The sequence below is a fragment of the Carettochelys insculpta genome, chromosome 21 (assembly GCF_033958435.1).
Source record: "Carettochelys insculpta isolate YL-2023 chromosome 21, ASM3395843v1, whole genome shotgun sequence".
Lineage (NCBI taxonomy): Eukaryota > Metazoa > Chordata > Testudines > Carettochelyidae > Carettochelys > Carettochelys insculpta.
Genome location: NC_134157.1, coordinates 12,031,347 through 12,050,686, shown reverse-complemented (window position 1 = coordinate 12,050,686; position 19,340 = coordinate 12,031,347). Strand labels below are relative to the sequence as shown.

The following is a 19,340-nucleotide window of genomic DNA, read 5'->3' as shown; positions in this document are numbered from 1 at the left end:
ACATGCATTATTGATGACTGGAGTCAGATCTGTCACTTACAGACACTATACATCTCCTACAACATTGCATATTCTCTAACAGCTCTGAACAGGAATCACATATAGATTGAATGCAGAAAACAAACAAACATTCTCATGCTATTGTGGGAGAAGATGACTAGACAAGAATGTCAGAGCTCATAGCTGATATTCCTTGACTGGCAATGGAACCATTCACACTCAAATAGAAAGCATGCGATTACCACATCACCCTCAATTCACAGAGTCATTACCAGGAATAGACCAAGAGATGCCTGTATGGTAGTGCAGTCTGCCTGTAGACATCCACTCTATTACCCTGTAAATGGGTTCAGATTTCTATGACTGGGAGGGGAACACTTAGTTAACTGTAGCAATCAAGTTGTAAGCAGACTGATGCTCAGTTCCATAATTCCTTCCATCTTCAAGCAATGCCTAATGAGTAACAAGCCTGTAATCAACCCACTATGGCTAGATCACCATCAGGGCCACATAGTTCCATTTAGTCTTATAGCAGCCGTAACCCACCTCTGCTCTTGTATTTTGAAACTACGCTTGGACTGCCAACATTTAACTGGTGCCACCAGTAAATTTCACATCATTACAACTTTCCACTTGGGAATCAGACTGTAGCCTTACCCTGTGGCTGGGTTCTGCTATCTGCACTTCAGTTCTCTGTGCTGGAAGAGAATGATGTCCGTATGTGCAGGATCCTGACAGTGCACAGTAATACCGCATTCCCCCAGCGCCATGGGAGCAGCTTCCCTGAAATGAAACAGTCTCATCAACAGAGAAAGTACCAGTGTCTAAGAGGCTGCCTGGTTAACTTAGACCACGTCCAGCTTTAAGTGGTCACAGCAATGGAGTGGGCAGACTTGCTGGCCTCCTGGGCAAGGCTGGAGGCACTCTGTGCCTCTGAAAGTTCAGGACCTCAGGCTAAAAAGAGTGGGGCTGAGGCTTGCCTTCCCAGAGAATCATCACTATCATACCTCTCCCAGGTAGCCCTCAAAGCTGCCCAAAGTATACTGCATGGGTCTATAGCAGTCATTTAAAGGGCCCAGGACTGGATTCCCAGGACATTTTGGCTATGTCTACACTAGCCCCAAAACTTCAAAATGGCCACGCAAATGGCCATTTCGAAGTTTACTAATGAAGCGCTGAAATGCATATTCAGCGCTTCATTAGCATGCGGGCAGCCGCAGCACTTCAAAATTGACGCGCCTCGCCGCCACGCGTCTCGTCCCGACGGGGCTCCTTTTCTAAAGGACCCCACCTACTTCGAAGTCCCCTTATTCCCATGAGCGCTTCATTAGTAAACTTCAAAATGGCCATTTGCGTGGCCGTTTGGGGCTTGTGTAGACACAGCCTTTGAAGCCACCTTTTCCTCTCCTACCTACCCTTTAGCAGGTCAAGTCATAGAGATCCAGGTAGAGACCCTCTATGGAAGCTGGAAAGATCAGTTACCAAGTAGAAAGTTTAAGAGGTAGCAACCTGGCCAGATATTGGGATGGATTCTCTCAAGGTTTCTTATAATATAGAAACAGCAAAGGCAGATATTACAACAATGTTTAAGAAAACGCTGAATGATCAGTTGAGTCTATTATCAGAAAGGTAGCCAAATTAGTCAGTATCTTCAAAACAAAGTCCTGTGGCACTTTACAGACTAACAGATATTTTGGAGCATAAGCTTTCATGGACAAAAGACTCACTTCGTCAGATGTATGAGTGGGGGTTCCAGAGGAGGGTCGAAATGTATAGGCTCATGAAAAAGAGGGAGTCCCAGTCAAGAGGAGGGACAGAGTTGACAAGGTCAGTTCAGTCACAGAGGACGTGACTCATTATCAACAGCTAATGTGGAGGTGTGAACATCGAGAGGAGAAACTCCACATTAGCTACTGATAATGGGCCACATCCTCCCTGGCTGAATTGACCTGGTTTCTCCTCTCTTGATGTTCACAATTCCACATAAGCTGCTGATAGTGGGCCATGTCCTTCATGACTGAACTGACCTTATCAACTCTGGCACTCCTCTTGACTGGGACTCCTTCCTTTTCATGAGCCTATAAGTTAGACCCTCCTCTGGAACCCCCCACTCATATATCTGAAGAGGCGAGCCAGCTGAGTCTAGGTAATGGAAAGAGGTGAACCTCTTAACATCAGTATGGACTTTGTTCCCTCTGCTATAAATATTCTAGGTCTCTACCACAAAACAAGCATGCAGTCACAATGCAACAAAAAAGCTGAGGATTTCCAGTGTATGTCCAGCTCAAGAAGAGATGGCATGTGCTCTGGGGCAGGATGGTGAGAAATCAGTCTCAATGAGGAAATAGTGGGGGGATAAATAAGAATCCCAGCATTAAGCCTTGAGGGGGTCTCTCTATTTCTATTCCTCAAATTTATTTTAAGAAATTCAATAATATTTTCAGTAAATTTCTTTGCAGTACAGGTAAGAAACCTAGACTGTCTCTGAACAAATCGGAGCACCTTTGGAGTTAATCTTTCTTAGACCATGTATTCTTGTGGCTTTAGACATGACCCCACAGAACCAGGTTGGATAAAAATTGATTTAAAACATTTTTTAAAGTTGGATTTTTATTTTTAAAAAAATCAATACTAAATTTCCCATTTAAAACAACAGTTACAATTAAACCTCATCACAGACATGATACACATATACCTGCAGTCTCATAAAAAAGAATAAATGGCTCTACTCTGTTCAGGATAATTGTCTTACTTCTTCAAAGCTTTCAATTTCAATTTCTCAGCAGACTAAAAAGTAAGGTGCACAGAAGGACAAGCTGGACAGAATTGTTTTTGTTCTGTGCTTATGTGGTGAAGGACCTTGGCCAAGCATGGCAGAGGAGTTAAGGCACTGTCATAAAAGCAGAGACAATGTATAGGGAAGGACAGAGGGAACGTAGAAAGGAAAAGTGGAAGGGAAGATGTTCAACACAGAGGCTGTGTCTACACTTGCATTCCTCTTTCGAAAGAGGCATACAAATGAGGGCAATTGAACATGCAAATGAGATGCAGATTTACATATCTGGTGCCTCATTTGCATATTCCTATTTCAAAATAGCTTCTTTCGAAAGAAGAAAACCAATGTAGACAATGCTCTTTTGAAAGTAAGCCCCATCTTCAAAAGAATCCTTCTTCCCATAAAAAAGGGAAGAGGAATGCAAATGTAGACACAGCCAGACAGAGCTTTCTGTATTCTCCCACGCTTCTGCCAGAGAAAAACGGTCACGTTTTCTGGGTGTAAAAGAGGTCCTATCTGGGCATATTTTGAAGAAAGAAATTCATTCCCAGGCTAAAAAGGACAATATGTCAAGTGTAAGCAGTGCAACGAGATGGTGCAGGGCCTAGTTGCAAGAATGAAACATAAGGAAAACTGCTTATTGGGAGAAAAATATGTGAAAGATGCGGACATGGCTGAGTTGATCAATTAGTTACTAAATTCATTTGTAATGTGGTTGCTCCTACAAAACCAAAAGGAGTCCTCCAAAGTCTTCACCCCTAGTTTCTTGCATTTCTTAAGTTTCCTAATTGCAGCTGTGACTACTTACCTGAAATATTTTTAAAGCATTTTACTGACCTTCATTTAGATCATGCGCACACACACACCCATTATGACCCCCAGCAGCAGCAGGGCACCTTGTCATGGTCATTGAGCTTTCTGCTATGAGTACATATGATGCAGTGTCAACTGAGTCTTTCACTGCTTATAGTAAGCTACTACCCAGCAATATTCTCCATCCACAATTCTGAAAGCTGTTCTCTACAAAAACAAGTTGGAAAGGTCAACCTCTTGCTGTCAATACTGTTAAGAGTGAAGACTTGCCTTCCCTCACCAGAGATCTTTCAAAGCCCAAGCTAAGCATCATGACTAATGACATCCAATATGAATTTGAATTCTCATTTGCTTAACCCTATAAATAACAAGCCTGTTTTCCCAGTTATTTCACTTCCATCTTCCAACTTGTTAACACCTAACTACAGATTTTACAACAGCCTTCCACTGAAACCATACAGACGAGGATGTACAAATTTATTTTTGGTTAATCAGTATATTTCCTTGATTCAACCCCTACAGACTCATCAGGTCAGCTATAATTTAATGGATTTGAGCAACAGCGCACCTCTTGCAGGGACCCAACCGCGTCTGTGAGCATGGTTAAGTCAGCCTCCTGCTCCCATCCTTTCGTTCCGCACGCCCCCAAAAGGCCAGCGATCCTGCTCCCCACCCGTCTGATCCGCACGTGGCCCCAGGTGCCCCTGCCTCTACGCCCCCGTCCACAGCCGTACCGCACATAACGGGAGGGCGTGTCGTCCCCGCCGCACCTACAAGAGCCCGACGGCCAGCAGCGCAGGTTTCCAGGCGGGGACGGCATCGGGGGAGGTTTCCCAAGAGTGCCCGGTAAGCCGGAGGGTGTTTGCACAACAAGCGGGTTCTTGAGAACAGCCTTGAAATAATACACCCCAGCGGAGAGGGGGGTCTGCCGTAGCCTCAAGCTTCCCTTCTGCCCCTGCCCCCAGGGCCCCGCCCCCTCCGCCTCTCCCGTGCCTCAGTTTCCCTTCCTCCGTGACTCTCCCCCTCCCATTTTCTTCCCTTCTCCCAACGCTGCTCGCCCATCTCTCAGCCCTCTCCCCAGGGGCTGTCTCCGATCCGCAGGGGGGGAGTCCAGCGACGGGGGCAGGAGCCCGGCCGCTGTCTAGTCCCATCCTCCGCACCCACCTGGCAGCGCTTCACCGACTCCGTCCCCCTCACACAGGCTCTTTTGTGGCCCCCGACTGCACCACTCGGGCGGCCCCGCCCCGGAACTGACCTCACCCAGCCGGCATAGCCGCCTCCCGCGGTCCCCGAGAGAGGCATGGGCGGAGTAGGAAGGATGAACGGGCGGTGCCATCTTTATGCAGGGCAGGGCGGTGAAACATGTTTGTAGGCGGCGCAGCTGAGGCTGGCGGCAGCCATCTTTGTGAGGGTTCGAGCCATGTATGGGGCTGTCTCGGCGCCTTAAAGGGACAGGAACCAGTTTTCTAAATCACCTCAGCGCATCGGAACAATCCAGGCAGCTCCCAGCCATGCCTCCGCGTCAGCCCGGGCCGCTGTGTGTCCTCGGACTGCGCTAGCGATAAGTGCAGCCTGGGGAGTGCCTTGAGGGCCTTAGGGACTGGTGTGTGTGTCAGTTTAAAGGGAGGGACTCAGGGATCAAACTTCCTGGATTCAAAGCCTGCTAGGGCCAGCTGGGCCGTTCACCGTCCAGCTTCCAAGGCGGATGACCCAGGTACGCTGTGGCCTACTGTGTGCAGGTATTTCAGGGAAGGCTGTGAGACGGATCCCGGGATCCCATCACAGCTCTCAGAAGAGCCAGGGTTTGCTATGACACCATTGGCTGAAATACTCCCTCGGCTCTGCTGTGTGCCAGCTGCTGCCCTCCTTCCCCAAAGTGGCTGCCTTCCACTGGTGGCTTTGTACGCAGGTAGGGACACATTGAAACTTGGCGTTACTCTCTTGGCTTCAGAGGAGCGATGCTGTGGAGGACTCAGACTAACACTCCACTTACCTCCTCTGTGTTGCACCAAGGATGAACGTGGCCCACAACTGGGGGTGGGAGGAGGGCATGTGGGACGTGCCTTTCTGGCCCGCCCGCAGCCATGGGGTAGCCCAAATCAACAGATTCACAAGTGAAGCACTTAGTGCTCTTCAGGTCTTTGACCTGAATGACCCCGGCTGCTGATCAGGAGGACATGCTGACAGGGCCGCTTTGGAGCTCTCCTGTCCCAGGTGACCTTACTTGCTGCTAGCCACATGTGCAGGAGGAGAAGTATTGCAACCAGTTCAGCTAAGGTCAGACAGGAAAGGAGTGGCACTTACTTGTCTCTGTTAAATTGTCTGCACTCGGGAGAGCAGCAACAGACGTGGGTGCCCGGGGAGGCTATCTGCTCTCCTGAGGCAGAGGGCCTCCTGTAGAAGCCATTTTGGGGGAGGGACAGGCTATGCTGGAAAAGGCTCCAGCTGGATGGCTGAGGTCCTGGGGGCAGCTGAAGAAAGAGCATGCGTCTGCAGCTTCTCTCTGTGTGTTGGCTATCGAGATGTGTGATGATGTAGAGTAAATCTAGGTCCGTGCCTCTTTTTTTTTTTTTTTTTTTTTTTTTTCCCCCCCCATTCCCTGCTAAGAGCCCCACTTGTTTCAGAAAGGGCTTGCTCTTTCTCCTGGCTCTGCCAGCAGGACTGGGACACTGTGCACACATTCAGCTCTGTAAAGTGAGCACCACACTAGAGAAGTGACGGATGGATGGGCATGAACTGCACTGGGTCACATCCCTTCTCTGCCCCCAGTTTTCTGTCAGGGTCTGCCGGCCCATCTCTCTCACCTTCTCACCTCTGCTTGCTAGAGGCAACCGAGGACTAGGAAAGTAACAGGGAAGGAGCTGTGCTAGTCTATATACTACCAAAACAAAAAAGCAGTCAAGTAGCACTTTAAAGACTAGCAAAATAATGTATTAGGTGAGCTTTCGTGGGACAGGCCCACTTCTTCAGACCATAGCCAGACCAAAACAGACTCAATATTTAAGACACAGAGAACCAAAAACAGTAATCAAGGAGGACAAATCAGAAAAAAATATGATCAAGGTGAGCAAATCAGAGAGTTGGGGGGTGGGGGAAGGTCAAGAATTAGATTAAGCCAAGTATGCAAACAAGCCCCTATAGTGACTCAGAAAATTCCCATCCTGGTTCCAACCATGTGTTAATGTGCTGAATTTAAATATAAAAGATAGCTCAGCTGTCTCCTTTTGAATAGTGGTGCGAAAATTTTTCTTCAGTAACACGCATACTTTTAAGTCATTAACAGAATGGCCCACCCCATTAAAATGTTGACTAACTGGTTTGTGGATCTGGAGTGTTTTTATGTCTGTTTTGTGCCCATTAACTCTTTTGTCTAAGGGCGTTAGAAGTCTGTCCAATGTACAAAGCATCTGGGCATTGTTTGCACATGATGGCATATATGATGTTAGTTGAGGAACATGAGAATGTGCCTGTGATTCTATGAATAACCTGGTTAGGTCCAGTGATGGTATTTCCAGAGAAGATATGTGGACAAAGCCGGCAGCGGGCTTTGTTGCAAGGAAAGGTTCCAGGACTGGTATTCTTGGGGTATAGACTGTGGCTGTTGGTGAGGATCCTCATGAGGTTGTCTGTAGGAGAGAACAGGTCTGTCACCTAGGGCCTTCTGGAGTATGGCATCCTGATTAAGGATAGGTTGTAAGTCTTTAATAATTCGTTGCAGTGGTTTGAGTTGGGGGCTGTAGGTGATGACCAGTCGTGTTCTGTTCTTGGCTTTTTTGGGCCGATCTTGGAGTAGCTGGTCTCTGGGTATTTGCCTGGCCCTGTCGATTTGTTTTTTTTACTTCTCCTGGTGGGTAGTTCAGGTTTATGAATATTTGGTAAAGATCTTGTAGTTTTTGGTCTCTGTCAGTTGGATCAGCGCAAATGCGATTGTATCTAAGGGCTTGCCACTGCAATTAATGATTAAAGACCTACACCCTATCCTTAATCAGGATGCCATACTCCAGAAGGCCCTAGGTGACATGCCTGTTCTCTCCTACAGACAACCTCGTGAGGATCCTCACCAACAGCCACAGTTTATACACCAGGAATACCAGTCCTGGAACCTTTCCTTGCAACAAAGCCCACTGCCGGCTGTGTCCACATATCTTCTCTGGAAATACCATCACTGGACCTAACCAGGTTATTCATAGAATCACGGGCACATTCTCATGTTCCTCAACTAACATCATATATGCCATCATGTGCCAACAATGCCCAGATGCTTTGTACATTGGACAGACTTCTAACTCCCTTAGACAAAGGGTTAACGGGCACAAAACAGTCATAAAAACACTCCAGATCCACAAACCGGTTAGTCAACATTTTAATGGAGTGGGCCATTCTGTTAATGACTGAAGAGTTTGTGTGTTACTGAAGAAAAATTTTCGTACCACTATTCAAAGGGATACAGCTGAGCTGTCTCTCTTATATTGAAATTTGGCACATTAACACATGGCTTGAACCAGGATGGAAATTTTCTGAGTCACTATAGGGGCTTGTTTGCATACTTGGCTTAATCTAATTCTTGACCTCCCCCCCCAACCCCACCCCTATTCTCTGATTTACTCACCTTGATCCTTTTTTTTTTTTTTTTTTTTTTTTTTTTTTTCCCTGATTTGTCCTCCTTGATTACTGTTTTTGGTTCTCTGTGCTTTAAATATTGAGTCTGTTCTGGTCTGGCTATGGTCTGAAGAAGTGAGTCTGTCTCACGAAAGCTCACCTAATAAATTATTTTACTAGTCTTTAAAGTGCTACTTGACTTTTTTTTTTTTTTTTTTGTTCTGATAGGACTAGGAAAGGAGAGGTAAATAAATAGCGTGTGCACCAAATAGCTGGGAGTTGTAGGGAGGAGGAAATGGCGGCGGCGGCTGCTGCTGCTGCTTCAGATCTGCATGGTAGGGGAGGTGGGAACCACTGCTTTCCCATGGGGGAACTGAGTGCAAGAGGGAGGGCTGGGCTGCCAGCTGAAGTGGAGGATATGATGCTCATGTTGTTCGGGGAGACCTTTGAATTGTGACATCCATTGGCAGCTGAAGGTCCTGTCTCCCCCACCCCCCGACTCCTCTGTCTCAGAAGCTTCATTTGCTTGGTCCCAGCGGGCCTGCTGCTATTTCCCCAAAGTGAGGCAGTTGTGTGATTTCATTGTGCAGGAAGGAGATAAGTGAGTTTGATGGAGATCAGCTCTCCTGTGTGCCCCACACCTCCAGCAGGAGTGGGATATGGCTGCTTGTTGAGGTGTCCGAAACATATTTACCTTTCATTCATCTCCTGATTACTTATCCACCCTCTCCCTCAGGCTTAAACTGTTTTTGTTTTCATTGCACCTTGCACTTAAAAGTGTGCTGAAATTCCTTGGGGGCATGTGTCATTTTCAAAGCTACAGAACAGTATTGTATCTCCATTGCATCAGGATTAAGGCCATTTTCTTTGCTTCCATCCTAATCCCTTAGCCTGTAGATCTTTTTCATTCTCTGGAAGTCACTGGGGTTGCTGCTGTTAGCATGAGGAATTTAGGATAATGTGACTCTTATGACTTATCTCAGAGAGGCAGCCATGTTAGTCTGTATCTTCAAGAACAGCAAGAAGTCCTGTGGCACCTTATAGACCAACATATTTTGGCGCATAAGCTTTCGTGGGCAAAGACGCACTTCATCTTGTTGTTCTTATGACTTAGTTTCAATCAGGCCCTTAAGCTACAGGTTGAACCTCTCTCGTATGTCACCCTCAGGACCTGACCAGTGCCAGGTGAGAGAATTTTCTAGATGATAGGATTTCAGTATTTTCTAACACATTACCAATGCTTCCACTGCTTACTGGGCTCTTAGAAGACATTTAGGGGTAAATTACAGCTAAATAACAGCACAGAAAACTGAGATCCCAGATTCGTGGCAGGAAACAAACTTTATGGGATCACAGGAAACTTGGCCACACCCATGATAAGTAGTCATCCGTCTAACTGAAATCATGCTGGATTATGGATTTTGCTGGGCAAGAGAATTCTGGCTTAGAGATGTACAACCCTGTAGTGGGGAAAATCCTCTTTTGGGTTGAGGTCAAATTTTTTTTTTTTTTTTTGGGGGTAAGAAAAGTCAGTTGGGGGAAGGGTTGCCAGACATTCTCCAATATGTAGGATAGTCACAAATTTGCATGACAAGTCCTGGATTCTGCATTTATGCAAAACTGTCCCACCAGCCATTTTTGTGTAATGGAGAACTCTAATCTTGTCAGGGAAATTCCCCACCCCCGGCTGCAGTTCCCATAGCTGGGACTGCCAGTGGGGCTCAGATCCCCAGCTGTCTCCTCCCACAGGGCTGCCAGGGTCCCCCACTCCTCCTGGCCAAGGTTCCCACCCCCTTGCTGGGGATCCCATGGAAGGGACTGCCTGTCCCACTTAACCTTTATGAATATCTGGCAACCCTAGTTAAGGGTCACATGCAAGTGAGAAGCAGGAAGAAAATCCCACCCTCTCAGATTTGGCTCAGAAATTAATCTAGCTGATTTTGTGGGAAGCCTGCTCAGTGCATGGGAGGTGTTCAGTACGTGGGGGGCGTGTCTACACATGCATTCCTCTTTTGAAAGAGGCGTGCAAATAAGGCACATCAAAATGCAAATGAGATGTAAATTTGTGTATTCAGCACCTCATTTGCATATTCTAATTTCAAAAGGACTTCTTTCGAAAGAAGAAAGCCAGTGTAGACGCTGCTCTTTTGAAAGTAAACCCATTTTCAAAAGAATCCTTCTTCCCTTTATTTAATGGGAAGAAGGATTCTTTCGAAGATGGGGTTTACTTTCAAAAGAGCAGTGTCTACACTGGCTTTCTTCTTTCGGAAGAAGCGCTTTTGAAATTAAGATATGCAAATGAGGTGTCAAGTATGCAAATTTATACCAAATTTACATTTTTGACTTGCCTCATTTGCATTCCTCTTTTGAAAGAGGAATGCAAGTGTGGACACACCCAGAGTGAACTTGGGGTGTGTCATCTGGGTGGGAGGTAGGTGCACAAGTAGGCTGGAGGTAGGGTGCAGGAGTGGGGTGGGGGTGCAGAGGTGGGCTGGAAGTGAGAGGTCTAGGCAGGAGAGAAAGCTTGAGTATGGTGGAGGTGAGGGGTCTGGGCAGGAGGAAGGGTGCAGGAGTGGTTTGGAGTGAGGAATCTGGATGGGCGAGAGCACACTAGGGGATATCTGGGTGAGAGGATGGGTGCACTAGGGGTTGGGGTGTGAGGTCTGGTAGGGAAGTTCTGGGATGGAAGGGAGAGGTCTAGGCTGGAGAGAGGAGGCAGGAGCAGGGTTGGGGGCAGGAGGGAGGGTCCAAGTTGAATAATTAGCAGATTATTTTATGTGATTTGCTCTCAAATTTAAATTACGGGACATTTGATTTTATTAACTTGAAGTGCTGATTTTTGACTTGCGTAAGATCACTGTGTTTGTTTGTTCTTCAAATGAAATACTAGGTGCAATGAAAACCTATGCAAACTTATTTAATCACTCCTTTATACACCGAGAAGATGAAGTAAAATATAATTAACTTTAGCTAAGCAGTAAGGCTCAAGAGTTGAGCTCTAGAGGAGAGGGGGACTCAGTCATATCTTGAAAGCTGCCCCCCCGCAAAACAGCTTGTTTCATGCCTGGGTCCTATAATTTGAAGGAAAAAAAATTCTGATTAAATGTTAAATGCATATACTATCTAGTCATAATTTGGCTTGTTACACTGATGTAATTTAATTCTAAGTATAAGCAAATCAGACATAAAGCATGTATGTCTGATAAGTGGGAGGATGGAGCCCAGTAATTGATAGTATATCCTAGTTTAACACTCATCTTTCAAAGAGGAAAGTACAAAGTTAAGACAGAAGGACCCCATGGACAGCCTCAGTTTTTTTTCAGACTTCTGTGACTTACATAACATTAAGGAGGAGCTCACAGAGTGCAAATACAATACAACCCCGATTTGTCTGATCCCCGGTTATCCAACATTACAGCCCCACGGCAGCCTGCCAAGGTAGCCAGTCCCAATATCCTAGGACCAACTCAGCTATAACAACACTAGATAGAGCGGTGTATACGTGTTGCAGTTACGAGTAGCTAGAGTATGGCTTGTTGGTATTATATAAGTGGGGTCTCAAAATACAAAATTGGTAAAACCATGTTTTTAAAGAGAGTTTGGATATGGAGAAATTAATTTAAAATTGTATAATCTATATACAGTACAATATAAAGACTAATCCATATCCATTTCCAAAATGGAACATTTCTAAACCCCACTGTATTTCCATGACAATAGCTTACCACTAGCAGGCCATTTGGTAAAGTAATGTAACACTATCTTTATTGTATTGTGCCCTGAATAGTAACATCATCTCTAAATTGCAACTATGTCCTATGGTAATGTTGTGGCATCAGTAAAAACAGACTTTTCAGCACAGTACATGATTTGCTGAGGTTTATCTTAACCAAATAAACTGACTCATTTTACTACTTTGGTCTGCATAGTACAGTTTTTAAAAATTCATAAAGATGAAAAGCATTCATTATCTTCTTAGTACCAAAGATGCAATTTGGAGTGATTAAGTGTCTGAGAGTAGCCAACATTAACTTGCTTAGGCCAGCTGCTATTTCCATGTGTAGTAGATTTCCATAGTAAAAGATAACAAATATTAAATTTTTAGGAGCTGTTCATTTGCCTCTGTGCTGTGTTTGCAGTTAACATTATGGGGCCTAAGACATGCATTCGAGTAGTTCTATCCAGTAGAAGGCAGTGATGCACAGACACACTAACTAGTTCATTGGCATCTACCTCTACATATAGGCTACATCTACAGTAGAAGCACCTGTCAACAGAGGTTACTGTCGACAGAGAAATTGCAACAGCCCCCTCTGTTGACAGATTGCTGGGGGGAAAAAAAGACCCCACAACTTGCTCTGTTGACAGAGAACTGCCAGACTGCACTGTGCTCTGGTGACAGAAAGCAGAGTGGCAGCTCTGCGAACAGAGCTGCCCAGCAACTGGAAGCCCTCTCCATCAGTAGAAGTGTCCACACTGCACTTCTGACAACAGTGCTCTATTGACAAGTCCTGTGCCTCAAATTTTTCAGTATGACACTGCTAAGGCAAATGCAGAGTTCTGTCAAGACTCTGTCAACAGAACACTTTATATGTGTGTAGATGCTCCCTGAGTTAGGCCGACAGAAGGGGCCTTCTGTTGACAACTCTTTAGTGCAGACAGCCATATTGTTAAACTATGATGATGCAGATTGAACCTCTCTAATCTGGCACCCTTAGGACCTGATCAGTGTCAGCTGAGAGAATTTGCCGGACTACAGGAGGTCAGTATTGTCTGTCAGCATTACCAACACTTCCAGTGCTTGCTGGGCTCTTAGAAGACATTTAGGCTATGTCTGCACTAGAGCGCTACTTTGAAGTAGCTTTTGAAATACGAAACTTCAATGTGTAGAGTCTACACACGCCGTGGCTGGCACTGTCAATGTTCAATGTTGAAATAGCGACATGGCACGTCGAAAGGGGCCTCCCCAGACACGGAAAGTGGCTCCTTTTGAAATAAAAGGCGAGAATAGTGTGCGGATGGGGTCGCAGGGCAGACAAGCCCTTCTAGGGCCACAGCAAGCCACTCTTTTAAAGGGCCCCTCCCAAACACATGACCTGCACAGCACGAGGCCTGTGGAGTTGCCACAAGCCCCACAGACACAGTGCCCATAGGAATGGACACAGAGCAGCAGCAGCAGCTCGACATCCTGCTGTCTGCCACCAGTAGAGTGGGCGCTCTGCTAGCCACAGCTCAGGTAGCTGCCCAGCAGCTGTTAGCAAGGGAGCTCTCCCCAGGGGCAGAAGGGGACCTCCCCCCCCACCCAGACCATTGGGCCCTACTGCTCTCCCTCCCCCCAGTGCTATGCCATCTTTGGAGCTACACCACCAGCTTCGAGTGGTGGGAGCACCTAATCATGAGGGAATGGAATGATGACTGGTGGCTCCAGAATTTCTGGATGAGGCAGCAGACCTTTCTGGAGCTCTGCCAGTGGCTGACCCCCACCCTGAGACACCAGGACACCCAGATGTGGCACATCCTTCCTCTGGAGAAAAGGGTCGCAATAGCTGTCTGGAAGCTGTCCATTCCAGACTGCTACGGCTCCATGGGATACCCCTTTGGTATGGGCAAGGACATAGCTGGGGCCATTGTCATGGAGGTAAGGAGCCTGGGCATGCACCCATGGGCAGATGCGAGGGGGGTCAGGGAGGGTGCCCAGGGCCAGGGTGGGCTGGGGAGGTTGGGCATGCCCTGCACATCCTAATGGGTGCCTATGTCCCCTCCCTGCAAGTGGTCCACACTCTGAATGCCCTGCACCTCCAGAAGGTCATCCACATCGGGGACCTGGACACGGGCTTCGCCACGTTGGAGTTCCCAAATTACTTTGGGGCCCTCTGAGACTCGCATACCATCCATGACCCAGAGCACAGTGGAGGACGATTTATAAACAGGAAGGGCTACCATTCCGTGGTGCTACAGACCATGGTGGACAACCAGAGCCGGTTCCAGGACATCGGTTTGGGCTGGCCCAACTCCACCCATGATGAGTGGGTCTTCCACAACTCAGGCCTGTGCCGCTGGCTGGAGGGGAGAACCTACACCCCCCAGATGGAGATCCCACTGGGGAACACCACCATGCCCCTCTGCCTGGTGGCCGATGCTGCGTACCCACTCCAGCCCTGGCTCATGCGGCCCTATACGGGCCACCTCACCCTCAACCAGGAGCACTTTGATGGACAGCTCAACCACTCCTGCCAAGTGGTTGAGCACACCTTCGGGTGATTGAAGGGCTGGTGGCTCTGCCTCCTGGCCCGCCTGCACATGGGCTTCCTCAGTGTCCCCCAGGTGCTGGGCACCTGCTGAACTCTACATAATATTGTAGAGAGTAAGGGGGAGGCCTTTGTGCCAGGATAGGTGGTCGAGGCAGGCATGTGTTACCCCCCAGCCAGCTGCTGCCCCTAGCCACCAGGACGGGATATGTGTCGGGGAGGCCCTATGGTGGTACTTTGAACACGAGCCCCAGTAATTGCTACCCCAGCCACCCCTGGACTCCACCCCTCCCCCATCGAGTACACAGCACACGGGTTTGGGAAAAAATAAAACTATAGATGTAAAGAATGTGCCAGCAGGAACTCAATGGTGCTGAAGGGTGGGAGGAATGTGTCTCCCAGAGATCATTTGCATGAGAATGCAAAGGTGTGCATATGTGGTACTTTGGAAACAAAGACACATGGGTAGCAAGGAAGCAATGAGACTTTGTCTATTGTAAACAGAGGGTGCATCTACACTAGCTGGCTACTTCGAAGTAGCCAGCACAACGTTGAAATAGCACACGTCACGTCCACACGCGCCATGTGCTATTTCAACGTTGAAATCAACATTAGGCAGCTAGACATCGAAATTGCTATTCCCATCCGAAGATGGGAATAGCGCCCTACTTCGATGTTCAACATCAAAGTAGGGAACGTGTAGATGATCCGTGTCCCACTACTTCGAAATAGCAGGGTCCTCCATGGCGGCCATCAGCTGAGGGGTTGAGAGACACTCTGTCCAGCCCCTGCGGGGCTATATGGTCACCGTGTGCAGCAGCCCTTAGCCCAGGGCTTCTGGCTGCTGCTGCTGCAGCTGCAGCTGGGGGTCCATGCTGCGTGCAGAGGGTCTACAACTGGTTGCCAGCTCTGTGGATCTCGTGCTGTGCAGGTCGAGCGTGTCTGGGAGTAGTCCTCTAAGGGAGCAGCCTGGGGCTTTGCTGGCCCCTTATTTCGACGGGGAGCGCTTGTGTGTGGGGACGCTCTGCATTTCCTTCCAGGGCAGCTTCTTTCAACATTCTCTGTCTCTACTTCGACATTGACCATTGATGGCACCAGCCCTGGAGGACGTGTAGACGATGCGCGTCGAAGTAGTCTATTTTGATGTCCTTACGTCGAATAGGCTACTTCGATGTAGTGTGCTCATGTAGATGTAGCCACAGTGTTGTAAAATCACAATTTATGCTAACACTCAGTATAAGAATTGTGAAATCTTACCAATGCTCCAAGTCATTGTGGGGGACAGGGCAGTCGATATAACTGCAGAAGACATGGATTACACAGGGCTCCCTGGTTTAAAGCACTGTAAAGCAAATGGAGAGGGATATGGGTTGAATCAGCTAGCTGAGTGCCTTGGCCCTGCCTGTGTCTTGGTCATATAGCTGTAAGCCTGATTGGACTAGCCCTCCTAACCTATTAAAAGATAGAGCTGGATACTAGTGCTTTATGAGACTCCTCTTTGAAGGATACCAAGAGCTGAAATCGCAGGGTGGCAGCTGAGGTCCCCAAGCACAGAAATTACAGAAAAGCAACTGAGGCCCCCAAGAGCTGAAATCGCAGGGTTTTGCCTCAACCCAGACCCACAGTAGTGGACAGTGCGACTGGTGAGCAGCCAGTAGGAGGAGCAGCAGACAGATGGACAGCGTGACTGGTGGCCATCTGGTAGGAGGAGCAGTGGATGGACAGCATGACCAGCGGGTGGCCAGTAGGAGGAGCAGAGGACAGACAGCATGACCAGCGCTCAGCTGGTAGGAGGAACAGCGGGAGGCCAGATGGACGGATGGATGGACAGAGCGACCAGTGGGCAGCCAGTAGGAGGAGCATGAACACCAGACCGGTGCAAAGGTGGCATTGTCTCAGGTTCCATGAGGGAATGCATCAGCGTGAGGTGTCAGTGATATGGAGTTGGGTGATATAGGGTGTCTGGGGTAGAGGTACCTTTGACTCTCCGGCAGCTGTGCCTTTTCAGGCGGACGGAAGCACGGGTCCTCACCCACCATTCAACTCTCGCTGTTGTGCATTACAGTGACGCCATCCCCCGGGCAACTGCATCAGCTTGCAGGCGAAACACAGTGAGGGGTGTCTGGTCTGTCTCACATACCGACCTTATGGAGGGACTTATTCCTTCGCCTTTCTAATGCACAGTCTCAATGGCAGACCAGGAGGTGTGGTGCTGCAAATCGATGACTCCTGTGAAGGTGGAGGAAGATGCCCCACTGCCTTGTGGGCTATTCTGGGAAGGAGTAAGACTAAGGGAGTAAACCCTGACAGAAAATCCAGAGAGGAGTCCTAAGGCAGTTCTGTGTCAACTTCTAGCACTGTCCCGGCAACTGCTGCAGCTGAGCTGGTACCAAATGTAGAGTTTATTCATCAGTAAAGCCGAGGGGGGGGGGGCGGACTGGTGTCTGGGCAGCCCAGGGTCTCCATAAAAATTGCCCAGGCTCGTGCCTGGAGGTACTCCAGCATTGCTTAACAGCATTGAACCAACATGGAAGGCAACAGATACCAGTGAAAAGCTCTTGCTCGATTGGCATAGAGAACGAGTGGCAGGGGTTGCTTCTGATGGTGGGAGAGATCATCGCATCTCATTGGACAGTCACCGCTCACCTTAAGATGGGCAGCCCCCAGCAGTAGAGTACTGTCTCGCCACAGTTCACTTGCCTCACTGGGTGCATGAGGCTTAAGGTTTCCAAACCTGACAAGTGACTGAAATGAGCACCAGACAAACCAACAAGAAAATTATTAAGAAGAGGAAATCATCAAAGTTTCAAGCTTGCTTGTTGGAATGTACGGACCATGTTGACCGGTTTGACTGAAGATCTTCAGGACATCAGCAACACCCGAAAGACCGCTGTCATCAACGGGGATCTGAAGAGGCTCCAAACTGACATTGCCACTTTGCAGGAGATGTGACTCGCAGCTTCGGGATCCCTAAAGGAAAAGGACTACACCTTTTTCTGGCAGGGCAAAGCCCAAGAGGAACCCAGGGAGCAAGGTGTCAGCTTTGCCATCAGAAACACCCTTCTGCAAATGGTGGAACTAGTCACAGGCAGATCAGAAAGACTCCTTCAGGTCGAACTTCAAACCTGCGCTAGTCCCGTCCACCTGATCAGCGCTTATGCTCCAACCCTGAACACCATACCAGAAGCAAAGGACAAGTTCTATGATGAGCTTAGTGCCGCCATAGTGCAAATACCTGTTCGTGATCAATTGTACCTTTTGGGTGACGTCAATGCAAGAGTTGGAGCCGATAGTGACTCATGGCCCCCTTGCCTAGGTCACTTTTTGGTGTGGGAAAAATTAATGACAATGGACAGCGTGTCCTCGAACTTTGGACATACCACAATCTGTGCATCACAAACACATTTTTTGAACCAAGCCACAGCATAGAGTGTCTTGGAGACACCCATGCTCAAAACACTGGCACCAATTAGACTTGGTCATCACCTGATGCGACAGCCTCAAAAACATCGTCCTGACATGCAGCTACCATAGTGCCGACTGCGATACAGATCATTCGCTAGTCTGCTCTACACTCAAGCTGAGACCCAAGAAGCTGCGCCATTCTAAACCAACTGGAAGGCCCCACATTGATGTCAGAAAGACAGCAAACTCAGAGAAAAAAAACTAAATGTTCAGAGGGACCCTTGAGGAGAATCTGCACAGCAGCCCTGGGGGTGCTGATGCGACATCCAGATGACAGCATCTGAGGGACGCAATCTACAATACGGCCTTGTCAAGTGTTTGGAAGAAGAGCTGGAAACACAGATGACAGGTTTGAAGCTAAATCTGATGAGATGATTTTAGTAATTGAAAAGCAGCGCGCTGCACTTCTGGAGTATAAACGCTCACCAAGTCAGAGTACCCAGCAAGCACTCAGAGTAGCCAGAAACATAATACAGCAGACAGCCAGGTGCTGTGCTGACAACTACTGGCTTAAGCTATGCAGCAGTATCCAGACCTGTGCTGACTCTGGTAATCTCAGGTGAATGTACAAGGGCATAAAGAAGGCAATGGGACCCATCCAGAACAAGACAGCACCTCTGAAATCCAAATCTGGTGAAGTCATCACTAACAAAGCCAAACAGATGGAGCTATGGGTCAAACACTACTCCGAGCTGTACTCATGCGAGAACATTGTGGGTGATAACAGCCCTCAACGTCATCAAGCTCCTGTCAGTCATGGGCGAGCTGGACCAGGAACCAACTGTGGTCGAATTGAAGAAAGTTATGGACAGCACTGCAGTAGGAAAGGCCCCAGGCCAGGATGGTATACCACCAAAGGTAATCAAGTGTGCCTTGGACACACTTGTGGAACCCCTACATGAGCTGCTGTGCCTGTGCTGGAGAGAGGGTGAGGTTCCACAGGATATGTGAAATGCCAACATTGTAACCTTGTGTAAGAACAAAGGAGACAGAAGTGACTGCAACAATTACCATGGAATCTCCCTTCTAAGCATCACTGGTACATCATTTGCTCTTGTCATCCTTGGCAGACTCCAGAAGCTCGCTGAGAGGGTGTATCCTGAATCCCAGTGCAGATTCCGCGCCAAGAGAGCTACCATTGACATGATCTTCTCCCTGAGGCAGCTGCAGGAGAAATGCAGGGAACAGAGGAAGTCACTCTGTCGCCTTCATCGACCTGACCAAGGCTTTTGACTCGGACAGTAGGGATGGACTGTTTAAATTGCTCCACAAGATAGGCTGTCCACCACGGCTACTCAAGATGATCTAGTCTTTCCACGAAGACACGAGAGGAACCATACAATATGATGGCGCATAATTGGATGCTTTCAGTATCAGGAGTGGCGTCAAACAAGGATGTGTCCTTGCTTCGACATTGTTCGGGATCTTCTTCGCCCTCC

At 48.0% G+C, this 19,340-nt stretch overlaps 2 protein-coding genes across 9 annotated transcripts in view; one reads left to right on the top strand and one right to left on the bottom strand.

Moving 5' to 3' along the window:
* LRRC8A (leucine rich repeat containing 8 VRAC subunit A) overlaps positions 1-4,824 on the bottom strand; it is a 32,400-nt gene extending 27,576 nt beyond the window's left edge. Inside the window, exons 1-2 of the mRNA XM_075015637.1 lie at positions 4,754-4,824; positions 658-783 (exon numbers count right to left, since the gene is read on the bottom strand). The gene's annotated coding sequence lies outside the window, so the exon portion shown is untranslated. The remainder of the gene's footprint in view (positions 1-657; positions 784-4,753) is intronic.
* LOC142024042 (kynurenine--oxoglutarate transaminase 1-like) overlaps positions 4,414-19,340 on the top strand; it is a 37,294-nt gene continuing 22,367 nt past the window's right edge. For 4 of the 8 annotated variants that reach the window (XM_075015648.1, XM_075015643.1, XM_075015642.1 and 1 more), the window contains exon 1: positions 5,083-5,303. In XM_075015648.1, coding sequence (XP_074871749.1) covers positions 5,295-5,303 — 9 coding nt within the window. In that variant the 5' untranslated portion in view covers positions 5,083-5,294. Of the gene's footprint in view, positions 4,436-5,082; positions 5,304-5,332; positions 5,499-7,628; positions 7,769-19,340 lie in introns of those variants that run through there. The other 4 variants (XM_075015645.1, XM_075015641.1, XM_075015646.1 and 1 more) reach the window with 3 other exon arrangements.